The following is a 13,164-nucleotide window of genomic DNA, read 5'->3' as shown; positions in this document are numbered from 1 at the left end:
GCACCCGGTGTGCGTGGCAGCCTCGCCTGCGTGCATTCGTTTCCTCCCAAGGACCCCATGGAGTCTCCGTCACAGCCCACGCCAGAATGCCCATGCCCAGGAATGCCCGGCCACGCCCCATTGGCACTACGCCACTGTTTGAATCCCACCACCATGGGAACCTGTTACTAAAATTTTTGGATCCCAGCACTGGATGGGACATCACCTCATGGGTCAGTAATGAACCAGTGCTTGCACAGGGGACTATCTTTACCTTTTGCTTTGTACCATTTGCTTATCAATGCATTGGTAAAAAAAATACTGAAAAAGAGGGATTAATCAGTAGCAGTTCTTCAACCATTTCACTTTAACATATGAATCACGGAGGGGTACTCCTCCTATGCCTGCTCAACGGAGCCTCGTTCATTATACTGTAACATCAGAGCCAGCAGGCAGGAAAGTTGCTTTCTGGCTGAATTTTTACATCATTACCAAAGCTGCTTTGGACTGGCACCCAGCCTGTCCCTCTGGAATAGTTTCCTGACACTCTGCCTAATCCCACCGCATGTTTTCCAGGCTGTTCTCTATTGCCGTGGGTGCTGGTTTTAGCACTCACGGCTGGAAATTAAATGAGTAGAGCAAACACATCTGAGGATGCAACATGACTCATTTGAAATGCGGGCATTTTGGCAATCAAGACTGCTCCAGAATCAACATGCCACAAGCAACACGTGCTTATGCAAGTAATCGAGAGATGAATACTGCAAGCAGTTGATGGTCGGGTTAAAAATAGTAGCCCATTATTTATTTATTTATTTTGCAACGGTTTCAGTGTCTGTCAAGCACACAAATCCATTTCCTGCTGTTCGTCAACAAAACTGAGTAGCATCTATGAGTGAAAAGAGAAGTCTTGTTCTTTGCAAGTCTCCTGTTTTACCACAAATTACAGTATGGAACTATGACCCCCAAGTTGTGTATATGTTTCCAGGCTGTGGTAATAAGGATTACTTTTAAGTTGAGCCAAGACATAATTAAAGCCGGGGGAGTGAGTCACAGGGAACTCCTCTGCTGGAGCCAAGAACTCTTAATCCAGAACTGCATAGGTATCATTCTTGGTGCTATCACATCTATGAAAAGGGAAGAACTGTACAGAACCAGCAGAACAATAGATAATATTTACTTGTTTAAATCAATAATCCAAGATGAATCATTACAAAGGGAAAATGTTTGCATCTGCATAGACTATTAGAGTGTGTGTAGCTTATTGATCCCTTCATTGGGATAATAAGAATTAGATGGTTTTAGGCACTGCTCTTTCTTTCTTTCTTTCTTTCTTTCTTTCTTTCTTTCTTTCTTTCTTTCTTTCTTTCTTTCTTTCTTTCTTTCTTTCTTTCTTTCTTTCTTTCTTTCTTTCTTTCTTTCTTTCTTTCTTTCTTTCTTTCTTTCTTTCTTGGGTTTCCTGTAAGCACTTAGAAAAAAATGTCGTAATCACTAAAAGTCAATATGGATTTCTCAAAAACAAGTCATGCCAGACTAATCTGATCTCTTTTTTGGATAGAGTGACAAGCTTGTAGATGAAGGGAATGCTGTGGATGTAGCACACCTTGATTTCAGTGCAGGCCCAGCACGACAAGGAGTCCCTCATGATGATGCCTTTACCAGTAAGCTAGTTAAAATGTATGGACTACCTGAAAATGCTACTGGCTAGATTGGATTTGTAACTGTTGACAAACTGAACCCAAAGGGTGTTCATAAATGGCTCATCTTCATCTTGGAGAGAAGTGACTAGTGGGGTGCCTCAGGGTTCTGTCCTAGGCCCAGTGCTATTCAATATCTTGGGTGACAGAACAGAGAGCATGTTAATCAAATTTGCAGATGATACCAAATTACAAAGATAATACTACAGGAAACAACTTTTTTAAAAAAAGTGTGTGTGTGTGTGTGTGTGTGTGTGTGTGTGTGTGTGTGTGTGTGTGTGTGTGTGTGTGTTCTTGCTCCAAAAGGAAGCCTCCCTCCTGGTTGAGCAAGAAATATGAGGCTCAGGAAAGCAAACTCCATATCCAAGACACTTCAAGGAAAGCAATTCTGCACTTCTGGAATGGTATGCAACTTTGTGGCTAAGGTGTCACACTAGGATCAAGGAATCATAGAATCATAGAGTTGGAAGAGACCACAAGGGCCATCAAGTCCAAGCCCCTGCCATGCCGAAACATATAGTCAAAACACTTTGACAGATGGTCATGCAGCCTCTGTTTAAAAACCTCCAAAGAAGGAGACTCCACAACTTTCCGAGGCAGTGAATTCCACTGTCCAACAATGACCCTATTTACAGTCCAGGAAGTTCTTTACCTAATCATTTAGGTGGTAAATCTTTTTTTTTTTTTAAAGATGGTTTAAAGATGGTTCTGTGAATGTGAAGACGAGTAGGATTAGCTGTTCCAGCTACCAAGGGAGGAAGAGAGGGGCAGGCCTCAGGCATCACAGTGAATGGAAACGGCAGACTGCCAAGTTTTTAAAATTAATTGATAAGCATCTTTTAATACTTATTAATAGACTGCTTGTAATGTATTCCTTGCTTACAAAATTATTCTTGGAACTGTGTGTGAAACATTTTTCTAGTAATGGGTGATGGAGTTGCACAAGATGTAGCTGCTTACTAATATTCATGGCAGTTGTATGTTTATTACCCTAATAAATGTTTTGACAGACCCTAGAAAGTTGTTTCCAAGAGCAGCTGCGGCTCCAGGCCCAAGTGAGACTTCTGGAACACAGCGTGAAGGAGCAACAGGCAAAAATTGTGGAGCTGTTAATGAAGAAGGACATGGAACACAGAGTACAAGCCGCATTAAGAAACAATCTCAGTCCTGGGAGAAAGGAAAAGAGAATGAAAGGTTAGAACTGAGATTGTTGTTAAGAACTGAGATCTCTCTGCCCTTTCACTTTTCTTATACCAATGAAAAAACATTATAGGATGGAAGGTGACTACTATTCATCATTGTGTCTACAGTGCTGTCTCTTGTGGGACTACTTCAGGCATGAATATTACATTTAATGGAAAACAGACTAGGGAGCAATTCCGCACGACACAAATGCAAATGGTTCGACCCAGTTCCCTGAGGAGGTACTATGCCCTAGGTAAAAGCCATTTGTTGTTCCCCACTGCAACCAGCTTGATCAACTCTCAGAGGTGAGGAATCATCCTGTGCCTCTTACTTCACACATCCGTTCCAATTGGCTACTGTTTTTACTCTGGCCATATCCCGTCACAACCACACAGATTTATAAAAAAAACTTTGCTGCCAGGGTGGAGGAGGGATGAAGGTGAAGCGTTTTTTTAATTAGCCAGCTGTGCATTGTGCCGAGGAAACACTCAGCTGTGATTGCTTGGCTGAATGGGGGACTCTCCTGGCACCAGAGATTCCTGCACTTTACTGGGAATGTGAGCTAGGTTAAATGGTTCCCTAGAAAAGAAGTGATTTCCCAACTGGAGTCAAGGGAAATTTGACCCGTTACACAGGAAGTAGAAGCTGAGGCCTGCAAAATCATTCGATCCCAGTGGTTGTCCAGACATAGGTGAGAGCACTTAGCTCGAACTTAGGAGATAATGCAAGTCATGGGCTCGACTACAGAGGCTTGTAGAAGCTTCAGAATGCTTGGAGCTCTTCTTCCCTCCCCTTGGCCTGGAGCTGAGGGCAGACTGTGACAGGGACAGAGAAAGCACTCCTCCCTCAGGTCTCTCTTTGCTGTTGTGCTTGGAGGGACGAGGAGGCTTCCAGCTAAGCACTGGGCTGGAATTTAAGCTTTGGCTTTTAGCACATCCTTGATCCAAAGGCACATGGTCCAAGAGGAGAATGGCAATATACAATACCTCAGATCTACCTGGATTTTTTTTTTTGAAGAACAGGAGTAATAAAATAAAGTCTAGGATCAGTGGAAGGGAGACATAGGATCCAACCCTATATATCCAACGATGCCCAACCAGATTTCTCTGGGAAGACTATACTTTGAGCATTCAGGGCATCCCTTGTTGCTTGTCTTCAGTATCTGTTATTGGCTTGGAAAGTACTCTATTTACCTGACACCCAGAATCATAGGAATCACAGAGGGTTGGAAGGAGACCACAAAGGGCCGATCAGAGTCCAACCTGCAATGCAAGGAACGCACAATCAAACTTTTACTCCCAACATATGTTCATCCAGCCTCTGTTTAAAGCGTCCAAAGGAAGACTCCACAACTTTCCGAGGCAGTGAATTCCACTGTCAAACAGCCCTGATGGTCAGGAAGTTTTTCCTAATGTTTAGGTGGAATCTCTTTTCCTGCACCTTGAATCCACTACTCCATGTCTAAGGCCCCTTCCGCACAAGCAAAATAATGCGTTTTCAAACCACTTTCACAACTGTTTGCAAGTGGATTTTGCTATTCCGCTTTAACTTCAAGGCAGCACTAAAAGCTTAGTTTGAAAGTGCATTATTCTGCAATGTCTTGGAATGAGCGCCTTGAATCTCCTGAGCAGCAAGAAAACAAAGCTTGCTCCCTCATCAACATGGCATCCCATGGAAATGTTTAAACATAGCTATCAAGTATTCCCCTTAACCTACACTTCTCCAGACTAAACATCCCCAGCTTCCTAAGCCTCTCTTTGTAGGGCATGGACTCCAGACCTTTTATCATTTTTGTTGCCCTCATCTGGACCTATTCTTACTTTTAATAACTAGTAGCTTTTAATACTGTCATCTGAGGTGGTTCTGTCACACCTGCCCTAAGAAATAGACCTTACATTTTAAAGATGGTGAGCCAGCAATGGTGGACAGGGAAAAGAGGTGGGTTAATTTTTAGAAATGTGAATAATATGTCTGACATAAGAAATTGCAAATAAAAAAGGTTTTTGTGTAAGTATATTTTTAATAAGTCTATATTCACAAAGTAAAGGCTTGGCCTCCTTCAGACCCTTAGCTGCAGTGGAAGAAGTATCATTGTAAGGTAAAATATATATAACCCTATGGAAAATTAAGAAATTACAAGTTCCAACAGTTTATAAATTTTTTATTTATTAATAAAATCTTAAGCACCTATCTTAGGTTTTCCAGGGGCTTGCACAGAGATGGATTCAATAGGAATATATGTGTAACTGAAGAAACTCATTTCAAAACCAATGAATATTTAATTTGAAAGAAACCATTAATAACACTTTATCTCTGGGTGACCAGAAAGATAATACAGACCCCAGAGATTCCAATGCCATTTTGGATTAGTGAGAGATCCACTTTTTCCCTGGTAAGCAGAGAGGCTGGGTAGACACTGGGTAGATAATAAAAGTGGCAAGACTGGAAATCTGTAGGGGTATTTTTAGACTGTACTATTTTCTGAGAAATTGAATTCCTAACTACCGGAACCTCATGGGAGCCAGGTGTCACTGCAGCTTAGCATCTATTTCATAGGGCAAAACTTGACATTGTGTTAAACACATAGCTGCCTTTAATTGGAAGCTGCATGTCTAGCTCCTCCTCTGTAGAATTCTGATGTACAATGTTCTTTGTTTTGTTACCTCAATTTTAATTATTTTGGCTTCTGCTGGTGTGTAGCCAATCTGCAGGTTCTGGTAGATGTTGTGGAAGAGGCACAGAGCTTCCATTTTCAGATGCAGTTTTACTCTTTGTGTAACGTCTAGTTTGCCCTCAATAGAAAAGTTTAACAAAGCTTAGCACAGATTTTATTGGACTGCATAGTTGCCCTATGTAGAGGAAGCAGAGCAATGTCAGCACAAGACACTGCATATCAGAAGCACAGGTCAGTGGTACACTGCATGCCTCACATGTGGCTCCAGTTTCAATTACTGGCACGTCCACTTGCAGCATCTCAAGTAACAGGTACTGATGTGAATTCCCTGCTTTGTGCAAGGGATTGGATGACCCCAGAGGTTCCTTCCGACTCTCCGATTCTATGATGTGCAGTTACCTAAAGGACAAGCTACGCCCAGATATCGACCTCATCTTTTAATAAGCTGCTTTTTGATTAACATACCCGGATAAAATTCACAGAAAAGCCAAATCTAACCTGTGCCGCTTGTTCAGCCCATTCACTTTGTCAGTGAGTTTATCTACTTAGGTTAGCTTAAATCTAACTTGTTTGGCAAAGAGAGCTATTAGCTTCCAGTCAAGATGCATTGGTTTCAAACTGATGTCTGTAAAATTTAATGGACACAGCATTTTTCAGGAACTGAAGCAAAATTTAAGATAAGGTAAACTTTATTGTCGTTATGCATGCATGACGAAATTACACATTCCCCGATGCACATTTTAATCCCATATGAGGGCTATATTATTTTTTGACGTATCAAGGGAGCTAGATTGCTTTACTGGGTCACTCTAAGGACCAGCATTCATTCCCCAAAAGAGGTCAGCCATGACGGATGAGGAAATATGATGTCAATCCTCTGTTGCTCAACATATGAAAACTGGAAGATCCGTATTGGATCAGACCCAGGGTCCATTCAGTTTGTCTTTCATTGGCATACCCGATGGTCCCAGGAAGATTGTTATCCCTTCAATTGTGGGCCTATCTTCTATAATTTTGTCTACTCTCTTTTTAAAAGGATCTAAGCTAGTTACCATCACCACAATTTGTGGCAGTGAATTCCATAAATGTTTGCAGTGCTCTTCTTTTTCTGCTGAGAATCTACTGCCTATTAGTGTGAGCCAGCTATTCTAGTGTTACAGGGCACTTTCTCCCATAAATTTCTGTTTTGTGTTTTCTCCCACTCCAGGGAAAGGTGAGATGCTATCTTGGGTTTTCTTTTCTTCATTTGAAAAGAGGCAGTGAAGCTAAGCAAAGAGTCTATGTTCACCTAAATAAGCCTTTGCTCACCCACAGGGTCAATGTCAATTAAGTTAATATACAGTTGGTTGCACCGTGTTGAACATTAATATTTTAATAAGGCCATTGTTGCAGCAAATAAATATTTTGTATCAATCTGCCTTTGGCATAGTATATTCATTTTTATCACTATAAGCAATAAAGGCCTTTCATACTTCCAAAAAGGTATTTTACATTTTCAAACTCCTGACCACCATTTTTAAGTTCCTGCATTCACACATAATGGCCATAGCCTAGCACCGTGGTGGCGAACCTTTGGCACTCCAGATGTTGTGGACTACAATTCCCATCAGCCCCTTCCAGCCTTCCCTTGGCCATGCTGGAAGGGGCTGACGTCAAGTAATCCCAACATCTGGAAGTGGAGTGCTACCCTCACTAACTAACAGCTCTAATGAAACCATGCGACTGAGCAAAGAAATGCAGGATTTATGGTGCTGGGCTACCCAAAGTTTAGCAGCAGCTAGCAGAAATCGAAGAGGTTTTTTGGTAGATATAGAAAATATGCTGTTCCACCGTGTTTAGGAGAAAATTTTAGGAGTTTAGGAGAAAATGTGTGTGACCAAGAATAAGTTTGTGACTCATGGTTTCTTTAACTTTTTTCTATGACTTGCTTCTGAAAGCATGGACCATCTTGAGTGTCAATGTAAGTAGAAACAGTACAAACTTACCGCAAGGGACCTTTTCCACAAGGCTCAAAAAGCCACAGTCCTAGGAAATAAGGGCAAAAGTCACGTGATTTGCGGAACATGCTTTTAGTACTAGGGCACTGCCTTGCTTAAACTTCTATACACATTTGATTCTATGGTTACAAATACCCTGTGGTGATTAATATCTCTTAAACTGAGATCCACCAGTCTAATGATATATGAAATCCCACAAGGGGCTGAGTTAACCATCAGTTGACAGTGTTTGCCTGGAATTGCCTAAACCAAACAATGGCCAAGCAATATATGTTGGGTGTATTACATTTAGCTTGATTGTACATGCGTCATTTAGGATTTTGCTAAAGAAATGCATGGTGGAACTTTTACAGCACTCAAACTGACTGTTTGGAATGATTAATGTGTTGGGTTGCCACAGATTGTGCCGAGATCTATAATGCTGGACACAAACTCAGTGGATTTTACCAGATGAAACCTCTCCGGAGCCCCAGTGGGTTTGTTGCCTACTGTGATATGTCAGGAGGAGGAGGATGGACTGTTTTTCAGAGACGGTCAGACGGGAGTCAAAATTTTGATAGGTAAGTGCTGAACTTTAAAATTAGCTGCCATGGTAGTCAATGGGAGATGGAAAGGGTGAGTGGTATATATTGCAATCATTGTTCCAGGTCAAAGGTGCAACATTTTTCTTCCTTTATATGAGAATGCTGAATTCAACTGTGGTTCTGATTCACACGTGCTGTATATGCTATTACTCCCCATTGCCACACACACAGGGCATGGTATGAACTCTTTAGTGGTTTCCATATGTCAAATCATCTCCTAGGGGACCTGTTTGAGAGATATGCTCTATTTCTTGCATTAACTTTCAAACAGATGGAATGGGATCCTTTTTTCTGATTCTTATTACTAATCTCAAAACATTATAGGTTTGGGAAGGAGATAATGTGTATGGTTTCCTGGAAGGTAGAAGTTTCCTTTGAGTTGGGGTCTGAATAATGATACCAAGAGGAGATTAAGTAGGAACTCATCCTGGCATGGGGCTCAGGGTGGACTCTTGGACCTTGACATTCTAAAGGAGTTCATACAAGGCAAAAGTGAAGCAGCAATTTTTTTGCCCTCATCAAATGATTACCTGGTTTGTAAAGCACTGCAATTGTTTGGGAGATTACATTTTAAAAGTCCACATGCTTACAATTTAAAACAAGTAACAAGTAAAAACAAGAGGAAAGAAAAGAATAATCAAAGTGAAGGAGGGCCAGTTAGGGAAAGTGTCTCATGGTCTTTTATTCCGCTACTCTGCTAAATATTAAGTTAAATAACCCAACAGAAAGTCAGGGTAAACAGATTAGTCACATGGGGTCGAGACCCATGTGAAAGTTGGATATCCATGTTCATATCACACAAGTGCTGCTGTTTTCTTCTCCCAGGGCTTAAAGCGTGCATGCATGTATGTGTGTGAAAAAAGGGGGAATATATTTGTTCAAAATCATGTGGGAAGATATTCTAATCATGTTATACAGGAGGGAACAACAGAGATGCCCCAAGCAGGGTTATGTCCTTTCTAAATCCACTGGAGGTAGTGGGTTTAGAAGGGTGTCCCTCTGCTTAGACTTCACAAACCAAGAGCAACCTTCAAATATATCAGTGTCTTTTTATAATTAAAGGACTCTGGGAGCAGATCTAAGCAGGTACACTCAGAAGTTAGTCCAATTTTATTAAGTTAGGCTTACTACCAAGAAAACATTTTTAGACTTGTATTCTTTGGAACTTAAAAGGGTGCATTTAAAGATAATCCGATAATTTCCTTTTTGAATGACACAAATGATTAGGTTTACTTTTTATTTTCAGGAACTGGGATGACTATGAAGAAGGTTTTGGTGATTTTGCTTCTCCAAAGGGTGAATACTGGCTTGGAAATAAAAATCTTCACTATCTGACCTCTCAGGGTAAGATCTGTGCATTCTCAGTCAGAAAGCAAAGGTGAACAAGCTGATTTATCCACAGCCTTATTTCAGTTCTGTGAGACACCTTCATACTTAGCCTATAGTGTTCAACAGTAATTGTGTCAGGGTTTTGTCAAGACAGCCTGAATTAGGAGCTCTTTCCTTCTGAGGGTTTGCTTTCCAGGTTTCTTATGAGAGCCAGGTTTTTTTTCCACTGTAGTTCTATAATGTGGTTGCAGGTTGTGTTACATCCTGAATTGACATCTTGCGACTCCTGTCCAGATGGTGGCAGTATCTGATATCATATGTTGGAAAACACACCCATCCCCCCTTAATGGTTTTATTTTAATTGTTTTCTTGGAACAGGTCAGGCACACCTCTGAACTACATTCGCATACAGCAAATATTAAAACAATAAAATAGCCACCATGATTAAATACATGTTTAAGTAGATATGCATGTTGCTATCTCATATTTTGAAGAAAAGATTAAAAGCTCCCTTTTAATGGCAAGAGTAGAGAAAGGCCAGGTAGAGCAGGAGATTCATGTATGTACTGCTGAGACTGAAGCCAAGATAGTCTGGTTAGAGACTGGTCACAAAAATGGTGGGAAACCTCTCCTGACTGGAAGACAAAATAGCACCATGATGGTTGGCACCAATTAACACTGTGCTAACCAGAACAAATCTCAACAGGTTCTGGCTCTTCAAAAATGAATTATATTTTTTTCAAGAGGGTGACCCTGGAAGTACTCATGGGGCATGGAAAATTGCACCCTCATGGTCTCTGTTACCCTCCTGGCTCAAGCTTCACTTTCCCTCCTTCCCACTGGCTCCTTTCCTCTCCATTGTGTCTCAGTGTAAGGCTCCCTCCTCCCTTCCCCTTTTACTGGAGATGGTGGATGCTGCCACCATGCCAAATGCCACATTGGATTATTACACTCAACTTGGAGGGGGAAGTTGTCTGAGTAAATCTGGGGGCTCTCCTGGGTTTATAGCCTCTTAAATCTGGGTTTATAGTCTCTTAAACTGGCTGGATTGTGTGTGTTTTTTAAAAAAATTCTGAGCAGGAACCTGCCCTTGGCTATTAGAATTGGGCATATTCCACTAATAGAAACCACACACATTTTTGTTTGATTTGGTGATGCAATAGCCTTAGTTCAAGGACACTTCACACCGGACACTTCCACATGCACACAAATGGCCTTGGCAGAGTTATTGTCCTTAAATTAGAGAAGCATATTGGTATGATCCAGTGTCATGATCAGCCCTTGTTTGATCCTGCCATGTTTTCACTCCAGCCCGGAATGTGGGAACCTGTCTTTGCTCATTCCCCCTCCCTGCTATGCCTCTGCTAGACTGCTTTGGTCCTTCTCAGCTCATTATCAGCTCATTAGACACCTGCTGTTGTACTTCTGTCAATAGTATAGAATGTAGATTGTTTTGACCCTGGTGGAGGAAGGTGGTTTCTTCTTCCAAAAGACCATGGGACTGGAGGGGTGCCATCCTCTCTTGGAAACTGGTTGGCCGGGGTAAGATGACATAGGAGGTGATGTGGGGTATAATGGTGACTGCAATATAGGTTTTGCTTAGTTCTGGCAATAGACATCCAAATGCTTATTCCTGGTGCTGCTTCATAATAAAGAAAGCAACTGCATAAAGAGTCTTGTTATAGAACAGTCTAGGGGCATGACATCCAGTTGGTTAGAGTCAATGACAAATTGCTTTATTCGGGAATCTCGGCAGTAATGTTCTGAAATGATTACCAACTCATGGGAATACAGAAAAGAAGCCTTCTAATTACACTCTTAAATAAAGCTAGTATTAACATGTCAGTGTGCAATCCAGATGTGATGCCTCAGCATGATTCTAACCGGGGGAAATCAAACTTTAGATAGTGGCTCGATAAGCCAGGATCAGCATACCACACAGGAGTCCTTTAATGCTCGTAGTGAATTGAGCAGAAGCTTATTTGGCCCTCCTTCTCTTGCATGTGGATGATTTACTCACAATCATTTGTTGTTGTTCTAGGAAATTATACATTAAAAATAGATATGTCGGATTTTATTGGAGAACAGCGCTTTGCACAATATGAAAACTTCCGACTTGGGGATGAACAGGTAATACAAAGCATTTGAATTCACTGGCAGATTAAAATGTCTAATATAAATTAGGTTTCAAATTATCACACGAGAATGGTTCTGCAGTTGCCACAGATAATGTCAGATATATAAGTTCAGAGATGTACCTTATTGATATTTTTCAGGTATATTTGGCATCCCAAATATATCAAGGAATTTTTTTGAGAAACCAGACGATTCAGGCTGCTTTGGTCAGTTTCAACAAATGCTTTTTTTTCTTTGCAAAAGTTGCTTTGTGTTCCCTTCTGGGATTTTCAGTGTTACTCAGTGTTTGGATTTGTTCTCCATTTTGAAAGTAGCCCCGTTGATCTTGTGCTGCCACAGCAGCACTAGATTCCGCTAGGCACTCTGTTCATTGCCACTGGTTCTTCTAGGTTTGCAAAAGGTCACCCTCACCTTCAGTTTCTGCAGCAAAGATTCTCTGGTTTGATGTTGGTCCAGTTTGGCTTGGCGCATTGGCTTGTGGTTCTCTTGAAATTACAGTCTGTGCTGGTTTTTCTGTAGGAGGCATGATTTGACCAGTAATTGCTGCTTGTAGGTGTGGCTTTTGCTTGGAGGCAGTTCAGATTTTTTTTCTTTTTTTCTTCATAGGAAATAATAGAGGAAGTCTTGTGGCCTATATACCTTGTTCATGGGCCTATAGAAATGGACCACTTGGTCCGATCTATTTGAAATGTGGGGGTTATTTAAAGGACAAGAGCCAGCCACTCCACTGCAGTTTTGATGCCTGTACCTTCAAAAGCAACTCTCCCAGCCACCTGGAAAATTTCCCCATAAGGAATAATGGACCTGAAAAAATTCAGATTCCCAGGGTAGGGGAAAAAAAGCCAAATCCAAATATCATATCATTATTGAAATTCAGGAATACTGATAGTTTTTCAGGTCCAATATACCACTGATTTTTTTTAAAATTTGCATATTCCTAGTTCAGAGGCTATCGTTTTGGAGCTAGCTTCAAATCCCTGCTTACTTACAAAGCTCACCTTGGGTCAGTCCCTACCTACAGCCTACTAGATTTCCATGGCTGGCTCAAGTCATTTGGTCACCCAAAATGAACACATGAAGCACTCTTGCACTGAGTCTGACCACTGGTCTTTCAAGAATCACTGACTGGCAGCAGCTCTCCAGGGTGGTAGGCCTCCGCCTCTATTTTTTCATTCCATACTACCTAATCCTTTCCCCATTAGGGCAGGACAACCACACTGGCAGGAAAGGCGAGGGGCATCCTGCCATCCAGGCAACCACCATCAGATACAGGACAGACTATAAAAGGGTTAGTAAGGATAAGAGGCGACTCTCTATCCATGTTACTCCTACAATAAAGCCCTAGACTGCAGCAGCGGCAGCAAGGGCAGGATAATGTTTCCGCTTCACATGTACACCAGCAACTGTGTTCCTACTGCTCAGGGCCAGGATGAGCTGGAGGTGAAAGCCTGCTCTCTGTCCTTCTTGTTCCCTTCCTCTCTCCCTGGCCATAACTGAAGAGGAACTCTGCAATCTTCAGAAAGCACCACTGTGTCTCTAGCCGTCAGGATGGGGCAGAACTTTATAAAGGTAGCTGAGTCCCT

General features: G+C 41.6%; 1 protein-coding gene across 3 annotated transcripts in view; it reads left to right on the top strand.

Moving 5' to 3' along the window:
* FGL1 (fibrinogen like 1) overlaps positions 1-13,164 on the top strand; it is a 44,660-nt gene that overhangs the window by 19,365 nt on the left and 12,131 nt on the right. For 2 of the 3 annotated variants that reach the window (XM_048508836.1, XM_048508835.1), the window contains 4 exons: positions 2,687-2,870; positions 7,933-8,092; positions 9,363-9,460; positions 11,487-11,575. In XM_048508836.1, the coding sequence (XP_048364793.1) occupies positions 2,687-2,870; positions 7,933-8,092; positions 9,363-9,460; positions 11,487-11,575 (531 nt within the window). Of the gene's footprint in view, positions 1-2,686; positions 2,871-7,472; positions 7,496-7,932; positions 8,093-9,362; positions 9,461-11,486; positions 11,576-13,164 lie in introns of all 3 variants that reach the window. The other variant, XM_048508834.1, reaches the window with a different exon arrangement.

Source organism: Sphaerodactylus townsendi, linkage group LG10 (genome assembly GCF_021028975.2).
Source record: "Sphaerodactylus townsendi isolate TG3544 linkage group LG10, MPM_Stown_v2.3, whole genome shotgun sequence".
NCBI classification, from domain to species: Eukaryota; Metazoa; Chordata; class Lepidosauria; order Squamata; family Sphaerodactylidae; genus Sphaerodactylus; species Sphaerodactylus townsendi.
This window is presented reverse-complemented; position numbering and strand designations above follow the sequence as displayed.